The sequence below is a fragment of the Chanodichthys erythropterus genome, chromosome 19, assembly GCF_024489055.1.
Source record: "Chanodichthys erythropterus isolate Z2021 chromosome 19, ASM2448905v1, whole genome shotgun sequence".
Classification (NCBI taxonomy): Eukaryota; Metazoa; Chordata; class Actinopteri; order Cypriniformes; family Xenocyprididae; genus Chanodichthys; species Chanodichthys erythropterus.
Genome location: NC_090239.1, coordinates 1,500,962 through 1,516,988, shown reverse-complemented (window position 1 = coordinate 1,516,988; position 16,027 = coordinate 1,500,962). Strand labels below are relative to the sequence as shown.

The 16,027-nt window shown below is 34.5% G+C and overlaps 2 protein-coding genes across 3 annotated transcripts in view; one reads left to right on the top strand and one right to left on the bottom strand.

The window, feature by feature from the left end:
* arhgap44b (Rho GTPase activating protein 44b) overlaps positions 1–16,027 on the top strand; it is a 70,835-nt gene that overhangs the window by 9,088 nt on the left and 45,720 nt on the right. Inside the window, exon 2 of one of the 2 annotated variants that reach the window (XM_067369570.1) lies at positions 6,694–6,879. In XM_067369570.1, the coding sequence (XP_067225671.1) occupies positions 6,827–6,879 (53 nt within the window). In that variant the 5' untranslated portion in view covers positions 6,694–6,826. Of the gene's footprint in view, positions 1–6,627; positions 6,880–16,027 lie in introns of those variants that run through there. The other variant, XM_067369569.1, reaches the window with a different exon arrangement.
* On the bottom strand, positions 496–5,973 carry ndufb8 (NADH:ubiquinone oxidoreductase subunit B8). Its single transcript, XM_067369573.1, has 5 exons — positions 5,819–5,973; positions 4,910–5,036; positions 4,718–4,817; positions 761–916; positions 496–661 (listed from the first exon to the last, which is right to left on the bottom strand). The coding sequence occupies exons 1-5, from the start codon at positions 5,907–5,909 to the stop codon at positions 569–571; spliced, it is 567 nt and encodes a 188-aa protein (XP_067225674.1). The 5' UTR covers positions 5,910–5,973; the 3' UTR covers positions 496–568.

The window sequence follows — 16,027 nt, the reverse complement described above, 5'->3', positions numbered from 1 at the left end:
AAAATAAAATGAATAAAAGTACAATTGTAGTCCAGTACGGCAGCTGGCGAGGGACAGTTTTTGCGAAACGATTAAAACTCCAAAAACATGAACCATCTGCTCGACTCGGTTTATCTTTCTACTCATGCCAACAATAAATAAATAATTAAACAAATAAATAATGTAAAAAGCCAGTTAAACTCGAATTATATACAACTTTAATATTTTTTTTTAACATGTAATGGTGCTCTTATTGCATTTTATTCAGACCCTTTAATTTAATATTGTCTACTAACAAAAAAGTAAATAAAAAACTATTGAAAATAAAAATAAAATATTAAATATTAATGCATGAATCTGGCTCACATCCATACAACAGACACTTTTATGCTCTCTTTGTTTAGAAAATAATGTCTGAACAGTGCTAAAGAGAGATTATAAAGAGCTGATGACAGTTTGTCTCATTTGAATGATACGTAAAAGCATGATAAGAAATGACAAGCACAACAGATGACATTTCAGTTTAAGTTAACTTTATTAGAGAGACAGAAATATACACAAGTTATGGAACAGACAGGTTTTTTTAGCATTAGATTTCATAATGATTGACAGTTTCTGGTTCTTTCTCTGGATCTCCACCTCTCTCCAGATACAGGTTGTTGTAAGGATACTGTTTAGGTGCCTGGAAAGAGAAAAACACTGATTAAGACATTCATTCATTGCAGGAATTACTTCCCTTTGAAATATTATGAAAATTGCTTATTGTTCTCCCTGTACTCACCACGGGCTGGTAGCAGGGGAACATCTCGCCCAAGCCAAACATCAGCATCATGAAGCCCACGAACCCCAGCAGGGTGTTACGCATGGTCCTCCAGTCCACAGGACTCGGAGACGTGTCAACCCTGTTCCTGATGTACATGTCGAAGTCATAGTGGAGCTGCAACACAAACAGAAAGTGTCACAAAACAGCCACTAATCTATGCAACCCAATAAGATGAATGCAGCAACAGTCTCTGTTATAAGTCTTGATTATGTTTGAAACATCGCACTAGGGATGCGTGATATATCGGCATCGGCCAATATATGTTATCGTTATCGGCCCGATATGAAAATATGGCCGCTATATTAAAGCTGATAAATAATGGATTATTTCCTTCAGATGTGCACTGTTCACCATGATGGTTCTGAATATCTTGAAATATGATTGAAAATCACTTCAAAAAGGAAGATACAGTTAAGTTCAACATGTGCAGCATAAGTCTGTCAAATAAACTACATAATATTATAATGAGAACATTATAATTGTGTGTTTGGTGAGACTTTTGTTTTTGTAATCAGGCTCTCAAAAATTATATAAATATTTTGATTTAGATTTATCAGCCAATATATCAGTTATTGGTTTTCAAATATAAAAAAATTATCGGTATCGGCCAATATATCGGTTATCAGCTTTCAAATATAAAGAATTATTGGTATTGGACAAAATTGCCATATCGGTGCATCCCTAACTTGCACAATTAATATCTATGCATTCAAACACCTTAATATCTATGCATTTAATTATATTTGAGCAAAAAGCTGTAGTTTGCTGTTATTTTAACATTTTATTCTAATGGACAAAAAACTAGGGATGCACTAATATGAACATTTTTCCTGATACCAATAAAACTTTATATTTGAAAGCAATAACTGATATATTGGCCGACTGTGATAACCGATAATTCTTTATATTTGAATGCCGATAACCGATATATTGCCAGATACTGATAACAGATAATTCTTTACATTTGAAAGCCGATAACCGATATATTGCCAGATACTGATAACAGATAATTCTTTGTATTTGAAAGCCAATAACCGATATATTGCCCGATATGATAACCGATAATTCTTTATATTTGAAAGCCGATAACCGATATACTGCCCAATACCGATAATTCTTTATATTTGAAAGCCAATAACCGATATATTGCCAGATACTGATAACCGATAATTCTTTATATTTGAAAGCCGATAATCGATATTATGCCAGATACTGATAACAGATAATTCTTTATATTTGAAAGCCGATAACCGATATACTGCCCAATACCGATAATTCTTTACATTTGAAAGCCGATAACCGATATATTGCCCGATACGATAACCGATAATTCTTTGTATTTGAAAGCCGATAACCGATATATTGCCCGATATGATAACCGATAATTCTTTATATTTGAAAGCCGATAACCGATATACTGCCCAGTACCGATAATTCTTTATATTTGAAAGCCAATAACCGATATATTGCCAGATACTGATAACCGATAATTCTTTACATTTGAAAGCCGATAACCGATATATTGCCCGATATGATAACCGATAATTCTTTATATTTGAAAGCCGATAACCGATATACTGCCCAATACCGATAATTCTTTATATTTGAAAGCCGATAACCGATATATTGCCAGATACTGATAACCGATAATTCTTTATATTTGAAAGCCGATAACCGATATTATGCCAGATACTGATAACAGATAATTCTTTATATTTGAAAGCCGATAACCGATATACTGCCCAATACCGATAATTCTTTATATTTGAAAGCCAATAACTGATATAATGCCAGATACTGATAACAGATAATTCTTTATATTTGAAAGCCAATAACAGATATATTGACCGATACGATAACCGATAATTATTTATATTTGAAAGCCGATAACCGATATATTGCCCGATACTAATAACCGATAATTCTTTATATTTGAAAGCTGATAACCGATATTATGCCAGATACTGATAACAGATAATTCTTTATATTTGAAAGCCAATAACCTAGGGCTGGACAATAATTCAATATCAATATATATCGCGATATAATTCTTTTCGATAACGGTGATATGATTTTTAAACACATTTCCGGTATTTCGATATACATTACAGCATTTCTTACTGACTTGAGGCGCAGCGGTTAGAAAGAGCAGAACAAGATTGGCTATTTGCGTGATGACGTACACCACAGAGACACGCTGCCATCAGCGTATCTATTGGTTAATATGGTTTGTTTAAAATAGTAACGTGGAAAACAGACAGAGTTCAGATCATGTATGTTTCAGTCGATGGATGCGCAAAACGTTACAACAACGATAATCAAAAAGCGTGGACAAAACAGTCACTCTTTGTAAACTGTTAACAGCTAACGTTAGTACCGTATGCTCTAATGTCCAGTCATTTACGCCGTCATCACCCGGGTGTTGATAGCGCGCGAACGCAGGTGAGACCTGAACAGCACACATTGCTATCTGTGTTTAAACTAAACTCATTTAAGCCTTGCTGATTTAAACCTTCAAGAACAAGTCACGAAAGAGAGAGAACTCGCACGCGCTATGAGAAGATTTGTGTGCGCTCATCCGAAGCGCGCACACGCTTATTCCATATTTATCATACAAAAAATGATGTCAACATGCCCGTCTTGTCGAGTATCCTAGCAAACATAGTCAGTTATGTCTTAAGTGAACGTATAACAGTCGAGAAAGACAGCGCATGTGTAACAGTATATGTACTGGTTGTCTTAAAGGGAAAAAAACTATTCCTGCTGCCTGTTTTTAATGTTAAATCAAATAACAAAGAAATCACTCACTGCTCTTGACTGAATAGTTTTTGTAACTTCAATAATGATTCATCTTATATACAGTAAAGATAATATGCAGTGTTATTTTATATTTGATTACTTTATCCATTTTCTGTACCTGAAAACTACTGTTACATACATGAAAAACCTGAAAAGCACTGTTTATTTTATTTGAATATTTGCTTTATTGTACTTATTTGTGATGTTGCTTGTAGTTTGATTGTTTGTTCTTATTTTCTTTATTTTTATTTGACAGTAGTCCTATTTTTAGGGTCACGGTTTCGGTGCGGTACAGACATCCATTGTGGCCGTTCTTGGCAGTTTTTCTGAGGCTATTATATAGTTCATATCGATATCGGAATTATATCGTATCGACCGAAATTTAGAATTATATCGTGATATAAATTTTGGCCATATCGTCCAGCCCTACAATAACCGATATACTGCCAGATACTGATAAAAGATAATTCTTTATATTTGAAAGCTAATAACCAATATATTGGCCGATAAATCTAAATCCAAATTTTTATTTCATTTTTGAGAGCCTGATTACAAAAACAAAACTCTCACCATTAAAAGTCATGTCACAAACACATTCTCATTATAATTTTTATAGCTTATATGACTTGCGCTGTACGTTGTACTTAACCGTATTTTCCTTTTTGAAGGGATTTTCAATCATATTTCAAGCAATTCAAAACCATCATGGCAGACAGTGTGCATCTGAAGTGTCTCAGCTGATGGAAAAATCCATTATATATCCTCTTAAATATATCGGCCAAATTTTCTTATTGAGCCGATAACAATAACATTAAAAATGAGCATATATCGGCCGATACCGATATGGTGGCCGATATATCGTGCATCCCTACAAATAACAGTTTTAGATCTAAACTTGTTTAAGCACTTCAGTTTTTACATTTTAAATTTTAAAGCCTAAAAAAAGGTTACATATACTACATACTAATAAAAATAATGTCAGCATGGTGCTTTAAACATTATATGCTGAAGTGAAGTGTTGCATGAAAAAGTGTGTATGCTGGAATGTGTGTGCAATGATAGCACTTGTATGGATGCATCAAGCATGAACCAGGATTTATATGTATTCTTATATACCGGCTCTCCCCAGTTCCTCCTCAGATCAGGATGGTCCCACTGATACCAGGGGTCTCTCTCTTGCTGCGATCGGTTCGGCAGCATGGGGTAGTCACCATGCCTGTGCAACAACATATTTAAATACATCAATCTCCATGCAACAAAAAAGCATATTATTCATTCAAAGTGTGTGAACATGAGACAGATACTCACCCCATGCCGTCATCAGGAAAGGGCTGGTAATCTTCCAGGGTCATGTTGTATTTCTTGGCCGCTGCTGCCCTCTCCTCTGGGGTTTTGGGGTACGGACCGGGCAGCATGTCCTTCGAACCACCAGAGGCTGCAACACATAAACAACACACAAATATTATTATGATTCCATATAACACACAATCCTAAGGGAAGAACTTCAATTATAACATCTGAGTTCTCCAGACAACTTTAGTAAGATTATAAGAAGAATTTGGATGTGCAATAATTAATCATTTGCAAAATAAAAGTTTGTGTTTACGTAATATATGTGTGTGTTCTGTGTATAATAATTATGTATATATAAATACACACATATACATGTATAAATTTAAGAAAAATGTTAGATTTATATATAAAATATTTATATGTAATATAAAATATGTGTGTATTTATATATACATAATTATTATAAACAGAACACACACATATATTACGTAAACACAAACTTTTATTTTGCAAATGATTAATCGTTGCACATCCCTAAAGCAGATATATTGTTATGAATTTTCCAGTTTAATTAATGCATTAAATCTGTAATATGAAAAAGGGTCATCCTATATAGTACAACCTAGAATGCAAAAAGGCTAACAAAATTGCACATTTAGTAGAAACACAAGACTAGTAAAACGCAATTAGTTTATAAAGTACTTAAAACAACACAATAATTAATCCTAATACAAAGCAGTTATCAATCAATTACATTTGTTTACAAAAACGCGTAAAAAAGTATCATGGTTTCACTTAGCCTGTTAGCTCCAGGTTAGCTCACTGGCCTTGACATGAAGGTTATTATTCTTTTTATATTATAAAACACTGCTTTTATAGCGTACATTCGCATAATAAGGTGATGGTTTGTGTATAAGACAGCACCTGCTCTCGTTCCGAGGACAATTTCCGAGATTCTCGGTGTTTTTCCTTTAGTTAGTGCTCGGGTCAGGAGACCCGCTCTGAGGGCCGCCATCTTGCCGCCCTGACACTCCACACAGCGCGCATGCGCGGACTGCTGTCAACGATTCTGCGGACACGCCCCAATGACACTGCAGCAGAAAGCGATGACCTACTGCAAAATTATACATTGTTTTGGATAAACATAAGGGCAAAATAGCTTTAAGAGTCAGTATAATATAAAGTCTGATTATATGATATGGTTATTGTCAATTAATGTTACTCATTCCAAATGTATATGCACATATTAAATATGTACTGTGTCGTTCATAATACAATATTAATTAATTAATTTGCTCATTCCGGTGAAGAACACAGTGTTTCTTTATTGTGACGTACTGAATTTGTATTCCCTCTCAACGCTGCACTTCTTCACGACATCCACACGATGGCGACATTGTTAGAATAATATAGAATAATATTTATTTTCTATTTTTGTTAGTAGTAGTATTTTTAATTATTAAAATATTTTACAAATACATTTAGTAAATTATTTTTCAAGGCATATTAGCCTACGTTAAGGTTAAAACACTACAATGATTTAAGTTTATTAGCTGCATTTTAGTTCGGTTGTATTATCTGTTTAATGTTACGAAAGCTTCAAAACGTTAGTCTGAAAGATCTTAAAGGCGAAGATATCTTTTAAACATTCTCAAGTCCGTTCAGTGTGTCAGAACTACATTTCCCACAATTCCCTCCTGCCGCCGCGCCGCGTCACCGGCGTTCGGCGGAGCATCCCGAGTCTCGAGCGACGAGCAGTACGCGCAAATGATGATTTCTGTCGTTTTCATCCCATATAGGTGATGGTTACACACCGAAGAGGAAACGTTCAGTATGGCTCGTGCCATGGAATATTTCCCGACTGTAGTTCTTTAAGTGAGGCATGTCAGCTGGTGTTTCATCCATCGGGATTCACGCGCAAATTGCAGGAAGATGAAGAAGCAATTCAACCGAATGCGACAACTGGCCAACCAGACAGTGGGCAGGTAAAACACCTTCATCAGTCACAAATAACACCTCTAATAGCGATCAATCGACGTGTCATGCATATACAAGCAGCTTTACCTGATGTATTTACATATGCAAATATTAAAATGTGATGCTTTTAATGATAATTATAGAAGCGGGCTGTTATTATGAGGTGTTTATTCGAATAAATCTGATGATGATCTGTGATGATGTGATGGAGATGGTCCTGATGTGGGCCTCTAGAGCATCCTTCACCTGTCCTGACCCCGACCCACCATATCTATCTATCTATCTATCTATCTATCTATCTATCTATCTATCTATCTATCTATCTATCTATCTATCTGTCCTGGTAAATCAGGTTGAATTGCAATGGACACTCTGGAAATGTGTGTGTGTGTGTGTGTGTGTGTGTGTGTGTATGTGTGTGTCTTGGTTACTACGGCAACATGATGGGATGCTGTTGTGTCATTAATGCAAGAAGGCGATGAATTGCAGGAGATTCCCTGGAGATCAGTGAGTAATTACTGAGACGAGGGATGCCTGATTTAATGAAGGACAGACAGGGATCACGCCTTCATACAAGATTACATGTAGTAATTGCATAATATATTGCAATTAAATAATAAGTTGCAGAAATGGTGACCCTAGTATTAGTGTTTTAATTAAAGGGATAGTTCAGCCAAAAATTAAAATTCTGTCATCATTTACTCACCCTCAAGTTCTTATACGGGTCAATGACGTCTTGTTTTTGTCCAAAGGCCTTAATAATAATAAAAAACAAAGATATGACATCCAAAGTATTTACAACTAGATCTCTTTTATTGAATCCTAAAGGTTTTAATTATATTTTGCTTCATATAAAGGTATTTTAAAGATTTTGAAGTGTCGAAAGGTCATTCGGTTTAACTGTCTAACCGTTCGTTTGTGATTTAAAATATCTTAAAATGTAATAAATGTATATATTTTTTATTCTGGCATGATTTTATAACATCATATATGAACATAGTGCAAAATTATATTAAAATTATGTGTAGAAGTCGTTGCTTTGTTATGAGAAAGAATGTCCGGAGAAATGAATTTCATTGATGTCATTCGGAGTAACCAATTACTTTTGGATTGAGTCATGCAGTCAATATCATGTGACAGGATGTGACATCATTCAGACACCTGCACAGGATCACATGGTCATGAAGCAAAGTAACTAATTGGCTCTTAATTATTTGATAAATTGATGTTTTCACTTGATCATACGCATGTCCCGAAACATCAGGTCATTCGGTGCAACCGCTATAAAACATGGAAAATGTTGTAATATTTTAAAAACTTGTACTAAATATAAAAAGTCTTTTTGCTCGATATCATTCTGTTAGCATTGTTTGAAAATATCGTCATTCGGTATAACCAAAAGTGGTTTAACCCAATGACTTTTTTGGTGACAAAGTTTGTCCATCTGGTAAAAAAATGACAAAATCAATGTTAATTGATTATAAAAACCACATAATCTCATTGTTAACACTTAATAAAATTAATTATATCTCCATTATATATTACTTTTTTACATTTTTAAAACCCTTATTCATTATAACCCATTAAATTTATTTGTTCTGAAGAACACAAAATAAGATATTATGAAGAATGTTTGTAACCAAGCAGATCTCGGCCACCATTGACTACTATAGTATTTTTTTTTCCTACCACAGTATTTTATTCAATGGGGGTCGAGATCTGCTTGGTTACAAACATTCTTCATAATATCTTCCTTTTGTGTTCAGGAAAACACAGAAATGTATACAGGTTTGGAACAACTTGACAGAATTTTAATTTTTGGGTGTACTGTCCCTTTAAGCTGATTTTACCACTCGACAGGTTGATCATTTATTAAGCTGAAGCTGTTAATCAGGTTATTGTGTGTGAAGCTGATCCTCGGCTCATTAATCAGCCTGACTAATATATTTCAGTTTGTTTATTACTGGCTCTGTCATTCGCAGTGAGTATCGTGTCACACAAATGCTTAAAAACTCTATGGTTACTTACATAACAGAAACCTCTGTTTAAATATTAATTACCGCGTCATACATACGTCGCGGTTCCCTGGTTGAGGGTTTCACAGTGTGTGTGTGAGAGACTAACGAACTAAATGAATATAAAATCATTTATTACTCATAAAGCCGTTTTACACTCATAAACGCATTTTCTTCGGAACGTAAATTAAGATATTTTTGATGATATCCGATGGCTCAGTGAGGCCTGAGCAATGACATTTCCTCTCTCAAGATCCATTAATGTACTAAAAACATATTTAAATCAGTTCATGTGAGTACAGTGGTTCAATATTAATATTATAAAGCGATGAGAATATTTTTGGTGCGCCAAAAACACAAAATAACGACTTATTTAGTGATGGCCGATTTAAAAACACTGCTTCAGGAAGCTTCGAAGCGTTATGAATCTTTTGTGTCGAATCATGATTCGGATCGCGTGTCAAACGGCCAAACTACTGAAATCATGTGACTTTGGCGCTCCGAACCGCTGATACGATACGCTGATTCATTATGCTCCGTTTGTTTTGAAATCGGCCAGTCATTATTTTGTTTTTTTGGCGCACCAAAAATATTCTTGGCGCTTTATAATATTAATATTGAACCACTGTACTCACATGAACTGATTTAAATATGTTTTTAGTGCATTAATGGATCTTGAGAGAGGAAATGTCATTGCTCAGGCCTCACTGAGCCATCGGATTTCATCAAAAATATCTGCGTTCTGAAGATGAACGAAGGTCTGAATTTGCACTGCAGATGGATTGAAAAAGCACTGTAGGAGAATAATAATAGCGGCGTCCATTAAAAATGCAAGTCATTGTGTTTAAAGCACCGACGGATCAATATGGCGATGGATTTGTGAGGTGTCTGACTGTGTTATTGTGCTCTAATGCGTGTTGAACGACGGGGTTGTAACACCTCCTTCAGAGAGGTCAAACCGCGCCAAATCCACTTAACCTTTCTTTCTTTTTTAATGAAATATTCCAGTCTTTATTCTTAATGATTTATGATTATGGTTTTAAATTCATGCTCCTCGTAATCTTGAATCAGAATATCTTCTCCTTCCTCTTGCAGCTTCATCTCTTCTCTGATGACGAGGGCGGGGCAACCTGTCACTCACATGAGATCCACCAATAGCAAACAACAATCAATTCCCCACAGACAAACTCAAGCCCCGCCCTACATTTGTTCTTGTTTGCGAAGCAGCTTATGCACAAGTCTGTTTTATGCCAATCGAATAGTTGTAGCATTTAGTTCATACTTATACATTATAACTGCATATAATTACTAAAAGACTGTACATCATTGCATCTGCTAAAATGATCAAGTTTGCATTTAGAATCTGTAACATAATGATTAAATATCATCGATTTGCATTGTATGATGTCATCTAGTTGCACTTATGTGTGTAATTGTTGCTTTATCTGTGTGTTTATCTTTCTTTTGAAACAGAAATGCTGAGATTATTTGGGCCTAATGAGCTCAGATTAATTAGTGCTTTCAGGGAGGCTGAGACAGCAGTTCATTAAGGACTAATTTGAATCCGTAGTCATTAGTCATGTTTAGATCTCCCAGAATAGCGTCTGTATTTACCCGTTTAATGCATTGTTGGGTTTCGCTTAGGATATATTTGTGGTTTATATTCTGGTTAAATGTGAAGCAAGGCAGTATTTAACATGTTTTATTGCCGTATTGAGTGTGGTGTTAAATGTGAATATTTAGTCGGCGAGCAGAAGGGCATAAAGGAGCTATTTCAGTCGTGTTTTAGGTTTATTTTTGCTTCTGTCTGACAGTATGTCATGAGATTTTCTTCTCTAACAGCACCATGGGAGACGTGTCTTCATAAGACGTTTCTTCCAAGAAAGCGGTCAGCTCGGTCAGCTAACATATTTATAATATACTCTAAATATTTCATTAAATAATATTTTTTTTGGGATTGAGACAGAGCCAGAACATTGAACTGGAGTCAGAAAGTTCAGATGGGAATGTTATATTGATCATATTTGCATGCACACATATCCTGATTAATATTACCTGGTTAAAACAGTATTTTATTTCTGCTTGCATACAGCATGTCGGCATTAATTGCGCAATTATGTTAACTCAGGATATTTATATATATCTACACGTTCAGAATAGTGTTATCAAAAGTACCGAAGACAGTAGTGAAATTTTAAAAATGTGACGCTTTGAGCGCTTATGAAACCTAAAATAATGAAGAATTACAGTCTCGTGGACTTAATGGACACGTGTTCGCGGCAGTCCACAAGAACAAAAGTGTATAGAAGTGTGCCGTTTTTATGGTATTCATCCATAGACATCAATGACAATCAGCGTATGGAAGGCTAAAGGGGTCAAAAACATGAATTTTAACACGTGAACATAATGCAAAATACACATATTTCATGCACTAAATACTTGTGTTTGCATGTGAAACATCAGCGCGTTGTTAATGCGTAAACAACGCGTTAAATACATGTGAAATATGCATATTTTATGCATTGTGAATTTTAATGTTATCATAGCATAGAATACATGTATTTTACGTTCTAAATACATGTTTTTAATGCATTTAACATGCATTTAACGTGTGAAATACATGCAGTGCTTCCCACACTTTACTTGGGTGGGCCGCCCAGGTATAATAACAGCCGCCCAAGTATATTTTGGAGACACATTTTTATTATTTATTTTATTTTATTATTTTTAAAGAGGTTTTTTTATATATATGTATATAAAAGAGGTTATATATATGTGATATTATTTTCACAAGGAGGCGCCGTTGCGCGTTCTACACGCTTGTGCGACAGCGCTTCAGACTGCTTCAAAGTGATTCTCAATCAATGAAAAGCACAGATTTATGCCAAGCGATTGCTAATGAACTCAAGTTGATGATTTATTACAATGTCTACTTTATGCACTTTATATAAAATGTTTTAGATGATTGTAAGAATCTGAAGGATCAGCCTGCAACAGTACAGACATTTCAAAATAAGAGTCCCAGTGTATTTCAGACTTGTTTATAATTAAAAGTCACACGCTAAGTTTTTTTCTTTCTTTTTTTTAGGCATTATTGGTATTTTGGTTACACAATAAATTGTATTTAATTTGATTTCCATTTAATCATAGTAAATTATTGTAGTGTCCCCCACAGGAAGAAAACACTAAGAACATTATTTGACGTATGTTATTCATTATATAAATTTTACTGTGTCCCATTCACTGAGAGAGACACTATATGACAGCAAGGAGAACCATTTAAATGCTGTAATTGTGCATAATTTACAATGCATAATATTAGTATGTAATAGGTTGTTTGCACATGACGTCACAGCAGCAGCGCGAATGAGTCTGGAGGGCAGGGAGTGATGTTTCTATATAGGAATCCTATCAAAAACTCAAAATTTGCATGTTTTGCATTGTTTATGGTTGCTCAAATCGATAAAATCAAGAACCCAGAGGGTGTTTATATCGTTTTCATAACTTAAACCGTTTTTTATAACTTATTTCGTTTTTTAACTTTAAAAGTTGTCACCTTTTATAGCGTTTTGCTGCTTCAGCCATCGTATGGTAGAAAATGTCCAAATAAAATAAATGTGTTCAACAAGCTGACAGAAGTTGATCCATTTATTTGTTGGAAGCATGTAAATGTTACTGTAGTTTTAATGTTGATTTTGTAAATATTCGCTTTCCCATATGACCACGGAGGAGAATCGGAGGGTCACGTTCAGGGGACAGACATTGACAGGCTGTATTTTTGTATTTATTTCAACAAATGACAACCAAAATCAAACCCATAGAAGCTCGTCAACAGTTTTGAACAATGACCAACAATGGTGACATTTTTCACAATCATGACATAAAATTATAATACTGCACTAACTTTACTAGCAGAAAGGCAGCGCGATATAAACAAACCTCAACATAAGACTGTTACGTAACAGTCGGGATCATTAATATGTATGACCCCAATATTTGCATATGCCATCTCATGTTCAAGGCATTAGACAATCCAGTATTAACGTCTGGATCTGTGCACAGCTGAATCATCAGACTAGGTAAGCAAGCAAAGACAATAGCGAAAAATGGCAGATGGAGCGATAATAACTGACATGATCCATGATAACATGATATTTTTAGTGATATTTGTAAATTGTCTTTCTAAATGTTTTGTTAGCATGTTGCTAATATACTGTTAAATGTGGTTAGTTACCATCGTTTATTTCTGTATTCACGGAGACAAGACTGTTGTTATTTACATTTTTTAAACACTTGCAGTCTGTATAATTCATAAACACAACTTCATTCTTTATATAACTCTCCATCAGTGTAGCATTAGCCGTTAGCCACAGAGCACTATCAAACTCATTCAGAATCAAATGTAAACAATATAACAGTATACAATACTCACATAATCCGACGCATGCATGACGAACACTTTGTAAAGATCCATTTGAGGGTTATATTAGCTGTGTAAATTTTGTTTATGCACTGTTTAAGGCCAGCGCAAGCTCCGGGGGCGGAGAGCACGAGATTTAAAGGGGCCGCACAGCATAAATCGGCTCATATTTAATGATGCCCCAAAATAGGCAGTTAAAAAAATTAATTAAAAAAAAAATCTATGGGGTATTTTGAGCTGAAACTTCACAGACACTTTCAGGGGACACCTTAGACTTATATTACTTCTTTAAATAAGTGTGAAATGCATGTTAAAATTCACGTGTTTTTGAACCTTCTGGCCTTCCATAGCAGTGGACCGGTCCGCTGATAGACGCCTGCTTTCAAATGCTCCCGTGCGTTGATCATTGTAGCCAATCACAGACATATATGTTGAATGCGTGAACACAGTGGCCAATCAGAGGTATTTAGGAATCTGCTCAAAGCATCACATTTTTAACATTTCAATTTTAAATTTTTTTTTTGCTTCTGACAACACTAGTTCAGAATGAAAGCGATTATAATGTACAACATACAGGCAGAAATGTATTTTTGAGAAAGAAAATTAACATAAATCACTATACAGATGAGAGACCTACATTTTGCTGTTTATTGCACTCTTGTGTGCTGTTGTCAAGGACATGAATGAGAATTGCATGCAATTTGCGTTTTTGGCTGCAACTTGTTACGTAGCAACAAATATGTGAACGCTTCACATCTCTGAGCGTTGTTAGACGTCTCTGGACTGGAGATTTGTGAAATGTTTGCAGGAGCAAATCAAGCATTAGGTCTGTGCAGGAATTAGAGCATGCTGGGTGACCGAGAGCGACGGGCCGTGGGGAACATCGGGACAGTCTGGACTTGAGTGTCAAAATCAGTTCATATGTGCATAATAATAAACTTTATTTTCTATAGCACTTTTAAAAGTTGCATCTCAATGCACTTTAAAATTATTAATTTAAGAAGAATACAACATGAAATAACAATTACAGAATTGAGCTATAAAATGTTAGGGCTGCTCGATTATGACAAAACTTTTGGCCAATATTGGAATCACTATTATTTATATTTATTTTTATTTACATGCACGATTATTCTTTGACTTTGTAAACATCATGCATTTATTGAGCTTTTTTTATATTAATTTAATGTCAGATTTCCTGAAGTATAATTCAACAATAATTCACAAAAAAACATGCCCTATGTAAATGGGTTATTGACAAATAAGGTTTTTAAAAATGTAAAAAAAAACATAATGAAGATATAATTGATTTTGAAGTTTTATTAAGTGTTAACAATAATAATTATGTGGTTTTTATAATCAATTAACACTGCCTTTGTCATTTTTTACAAGATGAATGAAATTTGTCGCCAAAAAAGTCATTCGGTTTAACCAAAATTTCGGTTTTACCGAATGACGATATTTTCAAACAAAGCTAACAGGCTGATATCTAGCTAGCTAGCAAAAGACAATTAAACATTTTATATTTAGTACAAGTTTTTAAAATATTACAACATTTTCCATGTTTTATAGCGGTTGCACCGAATGACCTGATGTTTCAGGACATGCGTATGATCAAGAGAAAACATGAATTTATCAAATAGTTAAAAGTGAGTTAGTTACTTGTGATCCTTTGCAGGTGTCTGAATGATGTCATATCCTGTCACATGATATTGACCACATGACTTGATCCAAAATGATCTCTTTATATCGGTTACCCCGAATGACATCAAGGAAATTCATTTTTCCGGACATTCTTTCTCATAACAAAGCAACGACTTCTACACATAATTTTAACACCATTTTGCACTATGTTGATATATGATGTTATAAAATCATGCTACAGTAAAAAATATAAACATGTTTTACATTTTAAAATATTTTAAGCACAAATGAAATGGCTGTATTGGTCTTTGGACGGTTAAACCGAATGACCTTTTGACACTTCAAAATCTTTAAAATACCTTTATATGTTGAAAAATATAATTTAAACCTTTTGAATTCAATAAAAGAGATCTAGTTTGTACTACCTCACATACTTTGGATGTCATATCTTTGTTTTTTATTATTATTAAGGCCTTTGGACAAAAAAATGACCCGTCACTTCATTGACCCACAAAAAGATAAAATTCTATATATTAATTGATTTATATATATTAATCAATACATTTTACACACATATATATATATATATATATATAAAAACACATTTAAATAAAAAAATAAATATTTCTCAATTAATTAATTCATAATTATTAGCAACATTCATAATTGCAAATAAAGTTTGATTAATCGCCCAGATACACACTAATCACGAGGCGTGTGTCGATTACATTGTTACTCCCATTGCATCAACATTTTTTATTTTCTATACGATATTTTGCAGAGGTTTAGTATCATAACCATTCACAGACTGTGTGTGTTGAGCACATGAATACAGCGGCCAATCAGAGGCGTTTAAATCAATCCATAAGCCTATCAGCAGCCACACCCGGCGAGGCGTGTGTGAGCGTTTGCGTGTGTTTGTGTTCTGAAGAAACACCACTTGACTCTCACAAAGAAGCTTGAGGACAAAAGCGAAGCAGACAAACCTGCTGGAAAGTGGATGTTATATTAATAGCAGCATACAGCAGAGATCAAGTTAATCAAGTCAGCAGAATCACATCATAACTGCAATCAAAC

Coding starts and splice junctions, on each gene's coding strand:
- ndufb8 (XM_067369573.1), bottom strand. CDS start 5,909: ATGGCGGCCCTCAGAGCGGGTCTCCTGACCCGAGCACTAACTAAAGGA. Junction 4,818..4,909: donor TTTCCTGATGACGGCATGGG/GTGAGTATCTGT, acceptor GTTGTTGCACAG/GCATGGTGACTACCCCATGC. Junction 662..760: donor TCCCCTGCTACCAGCCCGTG/GTGAGTACAGGG, acceptor TTCTCTTTCCAG/GCACCTAAACAGTATCCTTA.